This window comes from Carcharhinus amblyrhynchos, chromosome 4, assembly GCF_965287045.1.
Source record: "Carcharhinus amblyrhynchos chromosome 4, sCarAmb.v2.hapA, whole genome shotgun sequence".
Taxonomy (NCBI): Eukaryota; Metazoa; Chordata; class Chondrichthyes; order Carcharhiniformes; family Carcharhinidae; genus Carcharhinus; species Carcharhinus amblyrhynchos.
The window spans coordinates 798,626-820,601 of record NC_137327.1 but is presented as its reverse complement, the minus strand read 5'-3'; the positions used below and the strand labels follow the sequence as shown (position 1 = coordinate 820,601).

General features: G+C 48.6%; 1 protein-coding gene across 3 annotated transcripts in view; it reads left to right on the top strand.

Moving 5' to 3' along the window:
- tango6 (transport and golgi organization 6 homolog (Drosophila)) overlaps positions 1-21,976 on the top strand; it is a 117,675-nt gene that overhangs the window by 18,902 nt on the left and 76,797 nt on the right. For all 3 annotated transcript variants that reach the window (XM_080186605.1, XM_080186606.1, XM_080186607.1), the window contains exon 6: positions 19,818-19,980. In XM_080186605.1, the coding sequence (XP_080042731.1) occupies positions 19,818-19,980 (163 nt within the window). The remainder of the gene's footprint in view (positions 1-19,817; positions 19,981-21,976) is intronic.

Genomic DNA, 21,976 nt, shown 5'->3' with positions numbered 1-21,976 from the left:
CGAGAAGGCAGATGGAGTTTAACCTGGACAAATGTGAGGTAATGCATTTTGGAAGGTCTAATTCAGATAGGAAACATACAGAAAATGGCAGAACCCTTAAGAGTATTGATAGGCAAAGGGATTTGGGTGTACAGGTACACAGGTTACTGAAAGTGGCAATGCAGGTGGAGAAGGTAGTTGAGAAGGCATACGGCATGCTTGCCTTCATTGACCGGGGCATTGAGTTTAAAAATTGGCAAGTCTACGCAGTTCTGGTCGCCTCACTATAGGAAAGACGTAGAAGCTATTGAAAGGGTACAGAGGAGATTTACAAGGATGTTGTCTGGACTGGGAGGCATGCCTTATGAAGTTAGGTTGAGGGAACTGGGTCTCTTTTCCCTGGAGAGACGTAGGTTGAGAGGCGACCTGATAGAGGTTTATAAAATGTTGAGAGGAATAGATAGGGTGGATTCTCAGAGGCTATTTCCCCGGGTTGAAATGGTCGCTACGAGAGGACACAGGTTTAAGGTGCGGGGAGGAAAGTACAGAAGTGATGTTAGGGGTAAGTTTTTCACTCAGAGGGTGGTGAGTGAATGGAATCGGCTGCCGTCAGTGGTGGTGGAGGCGAACTCGCTGGGGTCTTTTAAAAGACTTCTGGATGAGTATATGGGGTTTTATGGGATTGGGGGTTATAGATAGGTGTTGATGTGATCGGCGCAACTCGTGGGCCGAAGGGCCTGTTTGTGCTGTAGTGTTCTATGTTCTATGTTAAGTCATGTTGCAGTTTTATAGAATCTTAGTTAGGCCGCATTTGAAATATAGTGTTCAATTCTGGTCACCACACTACCAGAAGGATGTGGAGGCTTTGGAGAGGGCACAGAAAAGATTTAGAGGATGTTGCCTGGTATGGAGGGCATTAGCTATGAGGAGAGGTTGGAGAAACTTGCTTTGTTCTCACTGGAGCGACGGAGGTTGAGGGGAGACCTGATAGAAGTCTACAAGATTGTGAGAAGCATGGACTGAGTGGATAGTCACAAGCTTTTTCCTAAGGTGGAAGAATCAATTACTGGGGGCAAAGATTTAAGGTGCGAGGGGCAAGGTTTAAAGGAGATGCACGAGGCATATTTTTAGACACAGAGTAGTGGGTGCCTGGAACTCGTTGCCGAGGGAGGTAGTGGAAGCTGATATGGTAATGACTTTTAAGGGGCACCTTGAGAAGTACATGAATAGGACAGGAATAGAGGGATATGGTCTCCAGAAGAATAGGGGGTTTTAGTTCAGTCGGGCAGCATGGTTAGTGCAGGCTTGGAGGGCCAAAGGGCCTGTTCCTGTGCTGTAATTTTCTTTGTTCTTTGTTTTTTATTAATGTGTGTATTTGTTAAGCTAAGGGGAGAGTAAAGGAATATTGTATTACAATTTATTCTTTTATGTTTGATAAATGTTTTTTGTTGGTAAAAACTAATTAGTCGTCCTGTAACTGTTTCTTCGGATTCGATAACCAATCAAAATTAGGGTCTTTGAGCCAGAGTTCCATTCTGGGGCCTTGCCACCCAGTTACACCATAGAACTATAGAACATTATGGCACAGAAACAGGCCTTTTGGCCCTTCTTGTCTGTGCCAAACCATTTTTCTGCCTAGTCCCAATGACCTGCACCTGGACCATATTCTTCCACACCCCTCTCATCCATGTACCTGTCCAAGTATTTCTTAAATGTTAAAAGTGAGCCCACATTTACCACTTCATCTAGCAGCTCATTCCACACCTCCACCACTCTCTGCGTGAAGATTCCGCACCCCCCCAATATTCCCTTTAAACTTTTCCCTCTCCATCCTTAACCCATATCCTCTGGTTTTTTTTCTCCCCTAGCCTCAGTGGAAAAAGCCTGCTTGCATTCACTGTATCTATACCCATCAAAATCTTATACACCTCTATCAAATCTCCCCTCATTCTTCTACACTCCAGGGAATAAAGTCCTAACTTATTCAACCTTTCTCTGTAACTAAGTTTCTCGAGTCCCGGCAACATCCTTGTAAACCTTCTCTGCTGGCTAGGGTGAACGTTGGTCCCTTAGCGGATGAGAAAGGGGACCTAGTGGTAGGGGATGGGGATATGGCTAAGGTCTTGAATAACTTTTTTGTTTCTGTCTTCACGGAGGAGGACGTGAATAATTTGCCGGGTGTTAGCGATGGAAAGGTGGTAGGACTGGAGGGTCTTAATGACATTACTGTTACTAGAGAGGTGGTGCGCGACAGACTGGAGGGGCTGATTGTGGACAAGTCCCCAGGACCGGATGGAATGCATCCGAGGGTTCTGAAAGAAATGGCGGAGGTGATAGTGGATGCCTTGGTGGTTATTTTCCAGACGTCGCTGGATTCCGGGGAAGTGCCGGAGGATTGGAAAACGGCTAATGTTACGCCGTTGTTTAAGAAGGGTGCCAGGCAAAAGGCGGGGAATTACAGGCCGGTTAGTTTAACGTCTGTGGTAGGTAAAATGTTAGAATCCGTCATTAAGGAGGAAATTGCGAGGCGTCTTGAAGGGAATTGCTTGATAGGGCAGACGCAACACGGTTTCATTAAAGGGAAGTCGTGTCTGACAAATTTACTGGAGTTCTATGAGGATGTGTCTAGGGCGGTGGATAGAGGAGAGCCGGTGGATGTGGTCTTTCTGGATTTTCAGAAGGCGTTTGATAAGGTACCTCACAAGAGGTTACTGCAGAAGGTCAGAGGACATGGAGTTGGGGGTAGGGTGTTAGCGTGGATAGAGGATTGGTTGTCAAATAGGAGGCAGAGAGTGGGGGTCAATGGGTGCTATTCGGATTGGCGGTTGGTGACTAGTGGGGTGCCCCAGGGGTCGGTGCTGGGGCCTCAGCTATTTACCATTTATATAGATGATCTGGAGGAGGGAACTGAGTGTAGGGTGTCGAAATTTGCTGATGACACCAAGATTGGGGGAAAGGCAAATTGTGCGGAGGGTGTGGAGAGTCTGCAGAAGGATCTAGATAGGCTGGGCGAATGGGCCAGGAAATGGCAAATGGAATTTAATGTTGGCAAGTGTGAGGTGGTCCACTTTGGTAGGAAGAATGGTAGGAAGGACTATTACTTACGTGGCGAAAAACTGCAGCAGGCGACGGTGCAGAGGGACCTCGGGGTCCTTGTGCATGAGTCGCAAAAACCCAGCCTGCAGGTGCAGCAGGTGGTCAGGAAGGCGAATGGGATGCTGGCCTTCATAGCGAGGGGGATTGAATATAAAAGTAGGGAGGTCTTGCTGCAGCTGTATAGGGCATTGGTGAGGCCGCAGCTGGAGTACTGTGTGCAGCTTTGGGCGCCGCACCTGCGCAAGGATATTTTGGCCTTGGAGGGAGTGCAGAGGAGGTTTACTAGGCTGATACCGGAGTTGAGGGGGTTGAGCTATGAGGAGAGGCTGAATAAACTAGGCTTGTACTCGTTAGAGTTTAGAAGAATGAGGGGAGATCTCATTGAGACGTATAAGATGATGAATGGGATGGATAGGATAGAGGTGGAAAGACTCTTCCCGCTCAAAAAAGACAGTAGGACTAGGGGGCACAGCCTCAAGATAAAGGGGGGGAGGTTCAGAACGGAGTTGAGGAGGAACTTCTTCACTCAAAGGGTGGTGAATCTCTGGAATTCTCTGCCCGTTGAAGTGGTGGAGGCTGCCTCGCTAAATATTTTTAAGAAGCGGGTTGATGGGTTTTTGATAAGAGAGGGGATTAAGGGTTATGGGGAGAGGGCGGGAAAGTGGAACTGAGCCACGACAGATCAGCCATGATCTTATTGAATGGCGGGGCAGGCTCGAAGGGCCAGATGGCCTACTCCTGCTCCTATTTCTTATGTTCTTATGTTCTTATTAATATCCTTCCTGTAACTAGGTGACTAAAACTGCACACAATACTCTAAATTCGGCCTCACCAATGTCTTATACAACCTCACCATAACATTCCAACTCTTATATTCAATACTTTGATTTATAAAGGCCAATGTACCAAAAGCACTCTTTACGACCCTATCTACCTGTGACGCCACTTTTAGGGAATTAAGTATCTAATGTTACGCCGTTGTTTAAGAAGGGTGCCAGGCAAAAGGCAGGGAATTATAGGCCGGTTAGTTTAACGTCTGTTGTAGGTAAAATGTTAGAATCCGTCATCAAGGAGAAAATAGCGAGGCATCTTGAGGAGAATTGTTTGATAGAGCAGACGCAGCGCGGTTTCGTTAAGGGGAAGTCGTGTTTGACAAATTTATTGGAGTTCCATGAGGATGTGTCTAGGGCGGTGGATAGAGGAGAGCCGGTGGATGTGGTGTTTCTTGATTTTCAGAAGGCATTTGATAAGGTGCCTCACAAGAGGTTATTACAGAAGGTCAGGGGGCATGGAGTTGGGGGTAGGGTGTTAGCGTGGATAGGGGATTGGCTGTCAAATAGGAGGCAGAGAGTGGGGGTCAATGGGTGCTATTCGGATTGGCGGTTGGTGACTAGTGGAGTGCCCCAGGGGTCGGTGCTGGGGCCTCAGCTATTTACCATTTATATAGATGATCTGGAGGAGGGAACCGAGTGTATGGTGTCGAAATTTGCTGATGACACCAAGATTGGTGGAACGGCCAATTGTGCGGAGGGTGTGGAGAGTCTACAGAGGGATCTAGATAGGCTGGGCGAATGGGCCAGGAATTGGCAAATGGAATTTAATGTTGGCAAGCGTGAAGTTGTCCACTTTGGTAGGAATAATGGTATGAAGGACTATTAATTACATGGCAAAAAACTGCAGCATGCGACGGAGCAGAGGGACCTCGGGGTCCTTGTGCGTGAGTCGCAAAAACCCAGCCTGCAGGTGCAGCAGGTGGTCAGGAAGGCGAATGGGATGCTGGCCTTCATAGCGAGGGGGTTTGAATATAAAAGTAGGGAGGTCTTGCTGCAGCTGTATAGGGCACTGGTGAGTCCGCAGCTGGAGTACTGTGTGCAGTTTTGGTCGCCGCACTTACGCAAGGATATTTTGGCCTTGGAGGGAGTGCAGAGGAGGTTTACTAGGCTGATACCAAGTTGAGGGGGTTGGACTATGAGGAGAGGCTGAATAAACTAGGCTTGTACTCGTTAGAGTTTAGAAGAATGAAGGGAGATCTCATTGAGACATATAAGATGTTGAATGGTATGGATAGGATAGATGTGGAGCGGCTCTTCCCGCTCAGAAAGGATAGTAGGACTAGAGGGCACAGCCTCAAGATAAAGGGGGGTGCGGTTTAGAACGGAGTTGCGGAGTAACTTCTTCACTCAAAGGGTGGTGAATCTCTGGAATTCTCTGCCTGTTGAAGTGGTGGAGGCTACCTCGCTAAATATTTTTAAGACGTGGGGAGATAGGTTTTCGATAGGCAAGGGGATTAAGGGTTATGGGGAGAGGGTGGGAATGTGGAACTGAGACACGACAGATCAGCCATGATCTTATTGAATGGCGGGGCAGGTTCGAGGGGCTAGATGGCCTACTCCTGCTCCTATTTCTTATGTTCTTGTGTTCTTATGTTCTTATATTCCCAGATCCCTCTGTTAAACTACACTCTTCAGTGTCCTACCGTTTACCATGTATGTTCTACTTTGGTTTGTCCTTCCAAAGTGCAATACCTCACACTTGTCTGCATTAAACTCCATCTGTTATTTTTCAGCTCATTTTTCTAGCTGGTCCAAATCCCTCTGCAAGCTTTGAAAACCTTCCTCACTGTCCACTACACCTCCAATCTTTGTATCATCAGCAAATTTGCTGATCCAATTTACCACATTATCATCCAGATCATTGATATAGATGACAAACAACAATGGACCCAGCAGTAATCCGAGGTCACTAGAGTCCTGGGTCACTAGAGAGGCGGTGCTCGATAGACTAGCGGGACTGGTGGTGGACAAGTCCCCAGGACCGGATGGAATGCATCCCAGGGTTCTGAAGGAAATGGCAGAGGTGATAGTGGATGCCTTAGTGATTATTTTCCAAACCTCGCTGGATTCCGGGGAAGTGCCGGAAGATTGGAAAACGGCTAATGTTACGCCGCTGTTTAAAAAGGGTAGCAGGCAAAAGGCAGGGAATTATAGGCCGGTTAGTTTAACGTCTGTTTTAGGAAAAACGCTTGAATCCATCATCAAAGAAGAAATAGCGAGGCACCTTGAGAAGAATTGTTTGATAGAGCAGACGCAGCACGGATTCGTTAAGGGGAAGTCGTGTCTGACAAATTTATTGGAATTCTATGAGGATGTGACTAGTGCGGTGGACAGGGGGGAACCAGTGGATGTGGTGTTTCTCGATTTTCAGAAGGCATTTGATAAGGTGCCGCACAAAAGGTTGTTACAGAAGGTTAGGGGACGTGGAGTTGGGGGTAAGGTGTTAACGTGGATAGAGGATTGGCTGTCTAATAGGAGGCAGAGAGTAGGTGTCAGTGGGTGCTATTCGGATTGGCGGTTGGTGACCAGGGATCAGTGCTGGGGCCTCAGCTATTTACCATTTATATAGATGATCTGGAGGAGGGAGCTGAGTGTAGGGCGTCGAAATTTGCTGATGACACAAAGATGAGTGGAAAAGCAAATTGTGCGGAGGGTGTAGAAAGTCTGCAGAGGGACCTAGATAGGCTAAGCGAGTGGGCGAAGACCCGGCAGATGGAATACAATGTTGGCAAGTGTGAGGTTATCCACTTTGGCAGGAATAATAGTAGGAGGGACTACTATTCACAGGGCGAAAAGCTGCAGCATGCTACGGTGCAGAGGGACCTGGGGGTCCTTGTGCATGAGTCGCAAAAACCCAGCCTACAGGTGATCAGGAAGGCAAATGGGATGCTGGCCTTCATAGCGAGGGGGATTGAATATAAAAGTAGGGAGGTCTTGCTGCAACTGTACAGGGCACTGGTGAGGCCGCAGCTGGAGTACTGTGTGCAGTTTTGGCCGCCGCACTTACGCAAGGATATTTTGGCCTTGGAGGGAGTGCAGAGGAGGTTCTCTAGGCTGATACCGGAGTTGAGGGGGTTGAACTATGAAGAGAGGCTGAATAGACTGGGCTTGTACTCGTTGGAGTTTAGAAGGATGAGGGGGGATCTTATTGAGACGTATAAGATGATGAAAGGGATCGATAGGGTAGAGGTGGAGAGGCTTTTCCCACTCAGAAAGGATAGCAGGACTAGGGGGCACAGCCTCAAGATAAGTGGGGGACAGTTTAGAACAGAGTTGAGGAGGAACTTCTTCACTCAAAGGGTGGTGAATCTCTGGAATTCTCTGCCAGTTGAAGTGGTGGAGGCTGCCTCGCTAAATATATTTAAGACACGGGTAGATAGGTTTTTGGTAGGCAAGGGGATTAAGGGTTATGGGGACAAAGCGGGAAAGTGGAACTGATCCACTTCAGATCAGCCATGATCTTGTTGAATGGCGGGGCAGGCTCGAGGGGCTGGATGACCTACTCCTGCTCCTATTTCTTATGTTCTGCGGCACACCACTAGTAAGAAGTCTGACAACACCAGGTTTACGTCCAACCAATTTATTTGATAGTAAACTCACAAGCTTTCGAGGTTAAACGCTTCGTCAGGTGTAGACTTCTAACTTCTTGCTGTTGTCAGACTTCTGACTGTGTTTACCCCAGCCCAACACCAGCATCTTCACATCATGCACACAACTAGTCACAGGCCTCCACTCAGAGAAGCAATCCTCCACTACCACTCTCTGGCTTCTTCCATTGAGCCAATGTCTAATCCAATTAATAAGAACATAAGAAGTCGGAGCAGGAGTAGGCCATCCAGCCCCTCGAGCCTGCCCCGCCATTCAATAAGATCATGGCTGATCTGAAGTGGATCAGTTCCACTTTCCCACTTTCTCCCCATAATCCTTAATTCCCTTGTCTATCAAAAACTATCTATCCGTGACTTAAATATATTTAACGAGGTAGCCTCCACCACTTCAACGGGCAGAGGATTCCAGAGATTCACCACCCTTTGAGTGAAGAAGTTCCTCCTCAACTCTGTTCTAAACTGCAGCACCCCCCCCCCACCCCCCCTTATCTTGAGGCTGTGCCCTCTAGTCCTGCTGTCCTTTCTAAGCAGGAAGAATCTCTCTACCTCTACCCTATCCATCCCCTTCATTATTTTATACGTCTCTATAAGATCCCCCATCATCTCTCTTCATAGTCCAATCCCCTCATCTCCGGTATCAGCCTAGTAAACCTCCTCTGCACTCCCTCCAGGGCCAAAATATCCTTGTGCAAGTGCGGCGACCAAAACTGCACACAGTACTCCAGCTGCGGCCTCACCAGTGCCCTGTACAGTTGCAGCAAGACCTCCCTACTTTTATATTCAATCCCCCTCGCTATGAAGGCCAGCATCCCATTTGCCTTCTTGATCACCTGCTGCACCTGCAGACTGGGTTTTTGTGACTCATGCACAAGGACCCCCAGGTCCCTCTGCTCCGTAGCATGCTGCAGCTTTTCGCCCTTTAAATAGTAATCCCTCCTACTATTATTCCTGCCAAAGTGGATAATCTCACACTTGCTATCATTGCACTCCATCTGCCAGGTCTTCGCCCACTCGTTCAGCCTATCTGTATCCCTCTGCAGACTTTCCACACCCTCCGCACAATTTGCTTTTCCATTTACTACCTCTCCATGTATACCTAGCGACTGAACCTTCCTAACTAACCTCCCGTGGGGGACCTTGTCAAAGGCCTTACTGAAATCCATGTAGACAACATCCACTGAGGCAGAGAGTGGGGGTCAATGAGTGCTATTCGGATTGGCGGTTGGTGACTAGTGGAGTGCCCCAGGGGTCGGTGCGGGGGCCTCAGCTATTTACCATTTATATAGATGATCTGGAGGAAGGAACCGAGTGTAGAGTGTCGAAATTTGCTGATGACACCAAGATTGGGGGAACGGCAAATTGTGCGGAGGGTGTGGAGAGTCTGCAGAAGGATCTAGATAGGCTGGGCGAATGGGCCAGGAACTGGCAAGTGGAATTTAATGTTGGCAAGTGTGAAGTTGTCCACTTTGGTAGGAATAATGGTAGGAAGGACTATTACTTACATGGTGAAAAACTGCAGCAGGCGACAGTGCACAGGGACCTTGGGGTCCTTGTGCATGAGTCGCAAAAACCCAGCCTGCAGGTGCAGCAGGTGGTCAGGAAGGCGAATGGGATGCTGGCCTTCATAGCGAAGGGGATTGAATATAAAAGTAGGGAGGTCTTGCTGCAACCGTACAGGGCACTGGCGAGGCCGCAGCTGGAGTACTGTGTGCAGTTTTGGTCGCCGTACTTACGCAAGGATATTTTGGCCTTGGAGGGAGTGCAGAGGAGGTTCACTAGGCTGATACCGGAGTTGAGGGGGTTGAGCTATGAGGAGAGGCTGAATAAACTAGGCTTGTACTCATTAGAGTTTAGAAGAATGAGAGGAGATCTCATTGAGACATATAAGATGATGAATGGGATGGATAGGATAGAGGTGGAGAGACTCTTCCCGCTCAGAAAGGACAGTAGGACTAGAGGGCACAGCCTCAAGGTAAGGGGGGGTGCAGTTTAGAACAGAGTTGAGGAGGAACTTCTTCACTCAAAGGGTGGTGAATCTCTGGAATCCTCTGCCCGTTGAAGTGGTGGAGGCTGCCTCGCTAAATATATTTAAGACGCGGGTAGATAGGTTTTTGATAGGCAAGGGGATTAAGGGTTATGGGGAGAAGGCGGGAAAGTGGAACTGAGCCACTTCAGATCAGCCATGATCTTATTGAATGGCGGGGCAGGCTCGAGGGGCTAGATGGCCTACTCCTGCTCCTATTATGTTCTTCCCTCCATCCACTTTCCTGGTAACCTCCTCGAAAAACTCTAATAGATTGGTTAAACATGACTACCATGCGTAAAGGCATGTTGACTCTCCATAATAAGTCCCTGTCTATCCAAATATTTGTAGATCCTATCTCTTAGTACTACTTCAAATAATTTACCTACTACTGACGTCAAATTTACCGGCCTATAATTTCCTGGATTACTTTTTGAGTATTTTTTAAACAACGGAACAACATGAGCTATCCTCCAATCATCCGGCACCTCACCCGTGGATACCGATATTTTAAACATATCTGCCAGGGCCCCTGCAATTTCAACACTAGTCTCATTCAAGATCCGAGGGAATACCCTGCCCGGTCCTCGGGATTTATCTACTCTGATTTGCCTCAAGACAGCAAGCACCTCCTCCTCTTTAATCTGTATAAGTTCCATGACCTCCCTACTTGTTTGCCTTATTTCCATAGACTCCATGCCAGCTTCCTTAGAAAATACGGATGCAAAAAACCCATTTAATATCTCTCCCACTTCTTTTGGTTCCGTACATAGCTGACCACTCTGATCTTCACGAGGACCAATTTTATCCCTTACTATCCTTTTGCTCTTAATATACCTGTAGAATCCTTCACCTTGACTGCCAAAGCAATCTCATGTTTTTTAGCCCTCCTGATTTCTTCCTTTAGTAGTTTCTTGCGCTTTTTATACTCCTCAAGCATCTTATTTGTTCTCCGTTGCCTATACATGTCATACATCTCTCTCTTCTTCTTTATCAGAGTTGCAATATCCCTCAAGAACCAAGGTTCCTTATTCTTATTCACTTTGCCTTTAATCCTGACAGGAACATACAAACTCTGCACTCTCAAAATTTCTCCTTTGAAGGCCTCCCATTTACCAATCATAAGAACATAAGAAATAGGAGCAGGAGTAGGCCATCTAGCCCTTCGAGCCTGCCCTGCCATTCAATAAGATCATGGCTGATCTGTCGTGGCTCAGTTCCACATTCCCGCCCTCTCCCCATAACCCTTAATCCCCTCTCTTATCAAAAACTCATCAACCCGCATCTTAAAAATATTTAGCGAGGCAGCCTCCACCACTTCAATGGGCAGAGAATTCCAGAGATTCACCACCCTTTGAGTGAAGAAGTTCCTCCTCAACTCCATTCTAAACCGCCCCCCCTTTATCTTGAGGCTGTGCCCCCTAGTCCTACTGTCCTTTCTGAGCGGGAAGAGTCTCTCCACCTCTATCCAATCCATCCCATTCATCATCTTATACGTCTCAATGAGATCTCCCCTCATTCTTCTAAACTCTAACGAGTACAAGCCTAGTCTATTCACATCCTTGCCAGAGAACAGCCTGTCCCAATCCATGCTTTTTAGATCCTTTCATAAGAACATAAGAAATAGGAGCAGGAGTAGGCCATCCAGCCCCTCGAGCCTGCCCCGCCATTCAATAAGATCATGGCTGATCTGTCGTGGCTCAGTTCCACATTCCTGCCCGCTCCCCATAACCCTTAATCCCCTTGCCTATCAAAAACCCATCAACCCGCGTCTTAAAAATATTTAGCGAGGCAGCCCCCACCACTTCAACGGGCAGAGAATTCCAGAGATTCACCACCCTTTGAGTGAAGAAGTTCCTCCTCAACTCCATTCTAAACCGCCCCCCCTTTATCTTGAGGCTGTGCCCTCTAGTCCTACTATCCTTTCTGAGCGGGAAGAGCCTCTCCACCTCTATCCTATCATCATCTTATATGTCTCAATGAGATCTCCCCTCATTCTTCTAAACTCTAACAAGTACAAGCCTAGTTTATTCAGCCTCTCCTCATAGTTCAACCCCCTCAACTCCGGTGTCAGCCTAGTAAACCTCCTCTGCGCTCCCTCCAAGGCCAAAATATCCTTGCGTAAGTGCGGCGACCAAAACTGCACACAGTACTCCAGCTGCGGCCTCACCAATGCCCTATACAGCTGCAGCAAGACCTCCCTACTTTTATATTCAATCCCCCTCGCTATGAAGGCCAGCATCCCATTCGCCTTCCTGACCACCTGCTGCACCTGCAGGCTGGGTTTTTGCAACTCATGCACAAGGACCCCGAGGTCCCTCTGCACCATCGCATGCTGCAGTTTTTCGCCACGTAAGTAATAGTCCTCCATTCGCCCAGCCTATCTAGATCCTTCTGCAGACTCTCCACACCCTCCGCACAATTTGCCTTTCCCCCAATCTTGGTGTCATCAGCAAATTTCGACACCCTACACTCGGTTCCCTCCTCCAGATCATCTATATAAATGGTAAATAGGAAATGGCAAATGGAATTTAATGTTGGCAAGTGTGAGGTGGTCCACTTTGGTAGGAAGAATGGTAGGAAGGACTATTACTTACGTGGCGAAAAACTGCAGCAGGCGACGGTGCAGAGGGACCTCGGGGTCCTTGTGCATGAGTCGCAAAAACCCAGCCTGCAAGTGCAGCAGGTGGTCAGGAAGGCGAATGGGATGCTGGCCTTCATAGCGAGGGGGATTGAATATAAAAGTAGGGAGGTCTTGCTGCAGCTGTATAGGGCATTGGTGAGGCCGCAGCTGGAGTACTGTGTGCAGTTTTGGGCGCCGCACCTGCGCAAGGATATTTTGGCCCTGGAGGGAGTGCAGAGGAGGTTTACTAGGCTGATACCGGAGTTGAGGGGGTTGAGCTATGAGGAGAGGCTGAATAAACTAGGCTTGTACTCGTTAGAGTTTAGAAGAATGAAGGGAGATCTCATTGAGACGTATAAGATGATGAATGGGATGGATAGGATAGAGGTGGAAAGACTCTTCCTGCTCAAAAAAGACAGTAGGACTAGGGGGCACAGCCTCAAGATAAAGGGGGGGCGGTTCAGAACGGAGTTGAGGAGGAACTTCTTCACTCAAAGGGTGGTGAATCTCTGGAATTCTCTGCCCGTTGAAGTGGTGGAGGCTGCCTCGCTAAATATTTTTAAGAAGCGGGTTGATGGGTTTTTGATAAGAGAGGGGATTAAGGGTTATGGGGAGAGGGCGGGAAAGTGGAACTGAGCCACGACAGATCAGCCATGATCTTATTGAATGGCGGGGCAGGCTCGAAGGGCCAGATGGCCTACTCCTGCTCCTATTTCTTATGTTCTTATGTTCCTACCATTATTCCTACCAAAGTGGACAACTTCACATTTGCCAACATTAAATTCCATTTGCCAGTTCCTGGCCCATTCGCCCAGCCTATCTAGATCCTTCTGCAGACTCTCCACACCCTCCGCACAATTTGCCGTTCCACCAATCTTGGGGTCATCAGCAAATTTCGACACCCTACACTCGGTTCCCGCCTCCAGATCATCTATATAAATGGTAAATAGCTGAGGCCCCAGCACCGACCCCTGGGGCACTCCACTAGTCACCATTTCTTCAAATTTGGCCTTTTTCCAGTTTAGAACCTCAACCCGAGGACCAGGTCTATCTTTAAATCATGATCAAGTTGAAACTAATGGCGTTATGATCACTGGAACCGAAGCGTTCCCCTACACACATTTCCGTCACTCATTTCCCAATAGGAGATCTAATATTGCATCCTCTCTACTTGGTACCTCTATATATTGATTTAGAAAATTTTCCTGAACGCATTTTACAAACTCCACCCCTTAAGGAATAGGAGTAGGAGCAGGAGTAGGCCATTTAGCCCCTCGAGCCTGCCCCACCATTCAATAAGATCATGGCTGATCTGAAGTGGCTCAGTTCCACTTTCCCGCTTTCTCCCCATAACCCTTAATCCCCTTGCCTACCAAAAACCTAGCTACCCGTGTCTTAAATATATTTGGCGAGGCAGCCTCCACCACTTCAACGGGCAGAGAATTCCAGAGATTCACCACCCTTTGAGTGAAGAAGTCCCTCCTCAACTCCGTTCTAAAACCACCCCCCCATCTTGAGGCTGTGCCCTCTAGTCCTGTTGTCCTTTCTGAGCGGGAAGAACCTCTCAACCTCTACCCTATCCATCACCTTCATCATCTTATACGTCTCAATAAGATTCCTCCTCAGCCTTCTAAACTCCAACGAGTACAAGCCCAGTCTATTCAGCCTCTCTCCATAGTTCAACCCCCTAAACTATGGCAGGATTAGGAGGGAGCTGCAGCAAACTGATTGGGAGGGACTGTTAGCTGGCAAGTCCACGGTTGGCAAGTGGGAGGCTTTTAGGGACAAAATGAAATGGTTGCAGGGGAGGTATGTTCCGGTTAAGCGAAAGGATGGGAAAGGTAGGATTAGAGAGCCGTGGATTACGGGGGATATTGAAGACTTGGTCAGGAAGAAGAGGGAGGCGTATGTTAGGTCAACACAAATGGGTACGGAGTGTGCGCTGGAGGAATATAGAGAGAGTAGGAGGGAGCTAAAAAGGGGAATTAGAAGGGCGAAGAGAGGGCATGAGATGGCTTTGGCTGGTAGGATTAAGGATAATCCTAAGGCATTTTATTCCTATATTAGAGGCAAGAGAGTAGTTAGAGGGAAAATTGGTCCTCTTAGGGACAAGAGTGGAGAGTTGTGTATTGGGTCGGAGGGAATGGGGGAGATCCTGAATGAATACTTTGCGTCGGTATTCACGAAGGAGAGGGGTTCGGAATCGTGCGGTCTCTTGGAGGGAGCGGAGGTTCAGTTGCAGGATATAGTTATTACGAGAGAGGAAGTGCTAGGGCTTTTAGGTAGCGTAAGGACGGATAAAGCTCCGGGGCCTGATGGTATTTATCCCAGGCTGCTTAGGGAGGCGAAAGATGAAATTGCTGGGCCTCTGGCGCACATCTTTGTCTCTTCTTTGGACACAGGTGAGGTCCCAGAAGACTGGAGGGTAGCAAATGTGGTCCCATTGTTCAAAAAAGGTAGTAGGGATAACCCTGGGAATTATAGGCCGGTGAGTTTGACGTCGGTGGTAGGGAAATTAATGGAAAAAATACTTAGGGGTAGGATGTATGAGCATTTGGAGCGTTGCGATCTGATTAGGGATACGCAACATGGCTTTGTTAGAGGGAGGTCTTGCCTTACGAATCTGGTGGAATTCTTTGAGGAGGTGACAAAAACGGTTGACGATGGGAGAGCCGTTGATGTCATCTATATGGATTTCAGTAAGGCGTTTGACAAAGTCCCTCACGGTAGGCTGGTAGAAAAGGTTAAGGCGCATGGGATACGAGGCCAGGTAGCTAGGTGGATTGAGAACTGGCTGGGAAATAGGAGACAGAGGGTAGTTGTGGAGGGTACCTTGTCGGGCTGGAGGCCAGTGACCAGTGGTGTGCCGCAGGGCTCGGTACTGGGACCTCTCCTCTTTGTAGTATACATAAATGACTTAGAAGAGGGCGTAGGTGGTGTGATCAGCAAGTTTGCTGATGACACCAAGATGGCAGGGTTGGCGGGTACTGAACTGGATTGTCAGATGATACAACAGGATATAGATAGGTTGGTGCAGTGGGCAGATAGGTGGCAGATGGCATTTAATCCTGACAAATGCGAGGTGATGCATTTTGGACGGAATAATGTAGAGAGGAGCTATGTGATTAAAGGTAGACAAATTAGGAGTATAGACATACAGAGGGACCCGGGAGTGCAGGTTCACAAATCCATGAAGGTTGTGTCACAAGTGGAGAAGGTTGTTAGGAAGGCTTATGGGATGTTAGCCTTTATAGGAAGGGGCATAGAGTATAAAAGCTGCCGTCTAATGCTTCAGTTGTACAGAACATTGGTTAGACCGCATTTGGAGTACTGCGTCCAGTTCTGGTCACCTTACTACCGGAAGGACGTGGAGTCTCTGGAAAGGGTGCAGAGGAGGTTTACCAGGATGTTGCCTGGCATGGGGGGACTGGGTTACGAGGAGAGATTGAAGAAACTGGGGCTATTCTCCTTGGAAAGAAGGAGATTGAGAGGGGACATGATAGAAGTATATAAGATACTGAAGGGAATAGATAGAGTTAATAGTGAGAGACTGCTCCCTAGACTGGGTACAAATACGAGTGGTCATCATTTAAGGGTGAGGGGGGGTAGGTATAATTTGGAGGTGAGAAGAAGGTTCTTTACGCAGAGAGTTGTGGGGGTCTGGAATGCGCTACCGAGTAGGGTGGTGGAGGCAGGAACGTTGGACTCGTTTAAGATGCAGTTAGATAGGCACATGAGTGAAACGAGAATGGAGGGATATGGTAGGGGCTATTAAATAGGGTTAAACCTCGGGAGACACCGGAAGGGCAGGCTGTATGATTAATATTTTTTGTCTTTATTCCACAGGTGGAGGTCCACCTCGTGTCAAGCGAGGGGCATGCACACGGCGGGTCGTGCGTGGGCTGCTCTTGGAAGTCCAGGAGTGGCCTAGTACTTCATGTCGGTGTGTGTGCTTGATCCTGGACCGGTAGACGGGCGCCGCAACAGCTCAGTGACTAGCACTGCTGGCTGTGCAGACACATGGATTTGGGCCTGTGTCTGTGGGAGTTTGCGCATTCTCCCTGTGGTTGCGTGGGTTTCCTCCGGGCGCTCCGGTTTCCTCCCACACCCCAAAGATGTGCTCTTAGGCTAATCGGTTTTTACTAAATTGACACTATTTCTTCCCTGAATCTGACTGAGTAGGGTTCCATTCGTAGACATGCAGGGTAGAATAGGTGTAGGGTGATGCAGCGGCGCGGGCTCGTTGGGCCGAAGGGCCTGTTTCCCATGCTGGGTTGTTCTTTGTTCTTTGTAAACTCCGGTATCAGCCTACTGAACCTCCTCTGCACTCCCTCCAAGGCCAAAATATCCTTGCGCAAGCGCAGTGACCAAAACTGCACACAGTATTCCAGCTGCAACCTCACCAGTGCCCTGTACAGTTGCAGCAAGACCTCCCTACTTTTATATTCAATCCCCCTTGCAATGAAGGCCAGCATCCCATTTGCCTTCCTGATCACCTGCTGCACCTGTAGGCTGGGTTTTTGCGACTCATGCACAAGGACCCCTAGGTCCCTCTGCACCGTAGCATGCTGCAGCTTTTCGCCCTTTAAATAGCCATCCCTCCTACTATTATTCCTGCCAAAGTGGATAACCTCACACTTACCAACATTGTATTCTATCTGCCAGGTCCTCGCCCACTCGCTTAGCCTATCTAGATCCCTCTGCAGACTCTCTACACCCTCCGCACAATTTGCTTTTCCACTTATCTTTGTGTCATCAGCAAATTTCGACACCCTACACTCAGCTCCATCTAGACCATTAACGGTATGGGAGTCCCAATCTATATGTGGAAAATTAAAATCCCCTACTATCACAACTTTATGTTTCCTGCAGTTGTTTGCTATCTCTGCAGATTTGCTCCTCCAATTCTCGCTGACTATTGGGTGGTCTATAATACACCCCCATTAATGTGGTCATACCTTTCCTGTTTCTCAGCTCCACCCACATGGCCTCAGTAGACCAGCTGGGATTATAACACAAACTGATGCTTTATGTTAGAGTGGAACTATCGATACTCTTTCAAATGATGGGATGGAATCGATAGTTGACCTTTGATCCTATTAGTTTCATGGAAATGTCCCCTGATCAATTTGTGTGATAGCAACATGGGTTCTCGCTTTGTCATGCTCGTTGACAAGGGAGCAGATAAGATAACGGGGGGGGGACAGTTTAGATCGGAGTTGAGGAGGACCTTCTTCACTCAACGGGTGGTGAGTCTCTGGAATTCTCTGCCCGTTGAAGTGGTGGAGGCTACCTCGCTGAATATGTTTAAGTCACGGGTGGATAGGTTTCTGATAGACAACCTTGGTGGTTATTTTCCAGACGTCGCTGGATTCCGGGGAAGTGCCGGAAGATTGGAAAACGGCTAATGTTACGCCGTTGTTTAAGAAGGGTGCCAGGCAAAAGGCGGGGAATTATAGGCCGGTTAGTTTAACGTCTGTGGTAGGTAAAATGTTGGAATCCGTCATTAAGGAGGAAATTGCGAGGCATCTTGAAGGGAATTGCTTGATAGGGCAGACGCAACACGGTTTCATTAAAGGGAAGTCGTGTCTGACAAATTTACTGGAGTTCTATGAGGATGTGTCTAGGGCAGTGGATAGAGGAGAGCCGGTGGATGTGGTCTTTCTGGATTTTCAGAAGGCGTTTGACAAGGTACCTCACAAGAGGTTATTGCAGAAGGTCAGGGGACATGGAGTTGGGGGTAGGGTGTTAGCGTGGATAGAGGATTGGTTGTCAAATAGGAGGCAGAGAGTGGGGGTCAATGGGTGCTATTCGGATTGGCGGTTGGTGACTAGTGGGGTGCCCCAGGGGTCGGTGCTGGGGCCTCAGCTATTTACCATTTATATAGATGATCTGGAGGAGGGAACCGAGTGCAGGGTGTCGAAATTTGCTGATGACACCAAGATTGGGGGAAAGGCAAATTGTGCGGAGGGTGTGGAGAGTCTGCAGAAGGATCTAGATAGGCTGGGCGAATGGGCCAGGAAATGGCAAATGGAATTTAATGTTGGCAAGTGTGAGGTGGTCCACTTTGGTAGGAAGAATGGTAGGAAGGACTATTACTTACGTGGCGAAAAACTGCAGCAGGCGACGGTGCAGAGGGACCTCGGGGTCCTTGTGCATGAGTCGCAAAAACCCAGCTTGCAGGTGCAGCAGGTGGTCAGGAAGGCGAATGGGATGCTGGCCTTCATAGCGAGGGGGATTGAATATAAAAGTAGGGAGGTCTTGCTGCAGCTGTATAGGGCATTGGTGAGGCCGCAGCTGGAGTACTGTGTGCAGTTTTGGGCGCCGCACCTGCGCAAGGATATTTTGGCCCTGGAGGGAGTGCAGAGGAGGTTTACTAGGCTGATACCGGAGTTGAGGGGGTTGAGCTATGAGGAGAGGCTGAATAAACTAGGCTTGTACTCGTTAGAGTTTAGAAGAATGAGGGGAGATCTCATTGAGACGTATAAGATGATGAATGGGATGGATAGGATAGAGGTGGAGAGACTCTTCCCGCTCAAAAAAGACAGTAGGACTAGGGGGCACAGCCTCAAGATAAAGGGGAGGCGGTTTAGAACGGAGTTGAGGAGGAACTTCTTCACTCAAAGGGTGGTGAATCTCTGGAATTCTCTGCCCGTTGAAGTGGTGGAGGCTGCCTCGCTAAATATTTTTAAAAAGCGGGTTGATGGGTTTTTGATAAGAGAGGGGATTAAGGGTTATGGGGAGAGGGCGGGAAAGTGGAACTGAGCCACGACAGATCAGCCATGATCTTATTGAATGGCGGGGCAGGCTCGAAGGGCTAGATGGCCTACTCCTGCTCCTATTTCTTATGTTCTTATGTAAAGCGGGAAAGTGGAACTGATCCACTTCAGATCAGCCATGATCTTATTGAATGGTGGGGCAGGCTCGAAGGGCTAGATGGCCTACTCCTGCTCCTATTTCTTATGTTCTTATGTTGGTGTAGCCACGAGCAGCACCCATACCTTGATTCATTTTTGGGTCAGTCACAGATGCTTGTGAGAAAGGACATTGCAATGTTGATTGGGCAGGCTGTGCCTTTTTGTCATAATTTAAAGCTGAGTGATCTGCTGTTTATTAATTTTCCTTCCAAGCGGTTTGATTCAGCTGGGTAACTTTCAGAGGATAGTTAATAATTTATGTTGCTGTAGCCTTGGAGTCACCAGACTGGGTAAGGACAGGAGGTTTCCTTCCCAATAGGGCATTAGTGAACCAGTTACATTTTTGTGTTAATTCAATAACATTCTGGTCAATTTTATTGACAACAGCTTTTTATTTCCAATTTTTCTTCAGTGAATTGAAGTTGTCAGCCTGTCTATGGTGGGAATCAAACTCATTTCATTTAAATACAAGTCTGCTCCCAGTAATGTCATTGCTGCATTAACAGATCCTGGAGGTGACACTTCCCAGCCCTGGACAGGGTTTTACTGCCTGTGAATTGAAAAGCCAGTTTCATAGATTGCTGCTCACTAAATTAAGATATTTTTTACCTTTCAGTGCAGGTGTGCACACAGTGAAACAGCTTGTTTTGGTCGATATTATCTCATACTTTAGAATCCTTAAAAAAGCAATTAATTTAATGTTATTTCTGACACTACCCTATTTCTGCTTCATACCAGGTTCTTGAACTGTTTCACATTAAGGACAAACTGACTGCCCACCAGTTTCAGAGAGTGGCAACGACAACTCTCCTCTCGATGGTAAAAGAACAACCTGAACTAGCGGAAAAGTACCTGCTGAGACCTCTCCTTGCGCCTCTGATCTGCTGCTTGGATACTGGAGGTATGGAGATGAGTTGTGTTTACGAACAAGGCATATACAAACAGACTCAATTACAAGATAATGGTTGGAATGTGATTTTTGCAGGTACAGACAATGCGAGTGGAGAGAGGGTTAAGCACAGGTTAGAGGTGTGAATTGTCTCAAGCCAGGACAATTAGTAAGATTTTGCAAACCCAGACAAATGGTGGGGATTACAGATAGTGTGATATGAACCCAGTGCTTGCCTTCAAACAACCACACAATCTCAAGCAGACCATTGTCCACAACAAAGTACCCAACCTTCAGGAGAACAGCACCACATCACACAACCCTATCACAGCAACCTTTGCGAGACAGGCCGGATCATCGACACGGATGCCATCATCTCACATGAGAACATCATCGATCAGGTATACAGTACATACTCTTGCAGCTCGGCCAACATTGTCTACCTGATATGTTGCAGGAAAGGATGTCCCGAGGCATGGTACATTGGGGAAACCATGCAGATGCTATGACAATGGATGAATGGACATTGCTCATCTATCATCAGGTAGGAGTGCTCCCTTACTGAAGGGAACACTTCAGTGGTCAAACCTCCGATCTTCGGGTAAGAGTTCGCCAAGGCAGACTTCAAGACACATGACAATGCGACATCGCCGAGTAGAAACTGATGGCCAAGTTCCACATACAAGGACAGCCTCAACCGGGATCTTGGGTTCATGTCGCACTACCTGTGTACTGCAAAATCTTACTAACTGTCCTGGCTTGAGACAATTCACACCTCTTTTAACCTGTGCTTAACCCACTCACCATTCGCATTGCCTGTACCAGTAAAGACTTGGTTACCTGTTAAGACTCGCATTCCAAACATTATCTTAATAAGTAATCTGTCAACACCAGGTTAAAGTCCAACAGGTTTATTTGGTAGCACGAGCTTTTGAAGGGCTGCCCCTTCATCATGTGAGTTATCACCATTATCTTGTAATTGAATTTGTGTCTATATATGCCCTGTTTGTGAACCCAACTCTTCACTCACCTGATGAAATATCAGTGCTTCAAAAGCTCGTGCTACCTAGTAAAGTAAACCTGCTGGACTTTAAGCTGGTGTTGTGAGACTTCTTAGTGTGCCCACCCCAGTCCAACGCCCCACGGGTACTTACCTCATGCCCTCTTTAACTGGCATTAGGTCCTGCCTGCCAGTAGATATTACATATCTCGCCTCTCCACCCCCTCTCTCTCTCTCTCTCCTTCCCCCCCCGTCTCTCTCCCCCCACCGCTCTCTCCCTCCCACCCTCCACCCTCTCTCCCTCCCACCCTCCACCCTCTCTCCCTCCCACCCTCCACCCTCTCTCCCTCCCACCCTCCACCCTCTCTCCCTCCCACCCTCCACCCTCTCTCCCTCCCACCCTCCACCCTCTCTCCCTCCCACCCTCCACCCTCTCTCCCTCCCACCCTCCACCCTCTCTCCCTCCCACCCTCCACCCTCTCTCCCTCCCACCCTCCACCCTCTCTCCCTCCCACCCTCCACCCTCTCTCCCTCCCACCCTCCACCCTCTCTCCCTCCCACCCTCCACCCTCTCTCCCTCCCACCCTCCACCCTCTCTCCCTCCCACCCTCCACCCTCTCTCCCTCCCACCCTCCACCCTCTCTCCCTCCCACCCTCCACCCTCTCTCCCTCCCTCCACCTCCACCCTCTCTCCCTCCCACCCTCCACCCTCTCTCCCTCACCCTCCCCCTCTCTCCCTCCCACCCTCCACCCTCTCTCCCTCCCTCGCCCCCGTCTCTCTCCCTCCCTCGCCCCCGTCTCTCTCCCTCCCTCGCCCCCGTCTCTCTCCCTCCCTCGCCCCCGTCTCTCTCCCTCCCTCGCCCCCGTCTCTCTCCCTCCCTCGCCCCCGTCTCTCTCTCTCTCCCCCTCGCCCCCGTCTCTCTCTCTCTCCCCCTCGCCCCCGTCTCTCTCTCTCTCCCCCTCGCCCCCGTCTCTCTCTCTCTCCCCCTCGCCCCCGTCTCTCTCTCT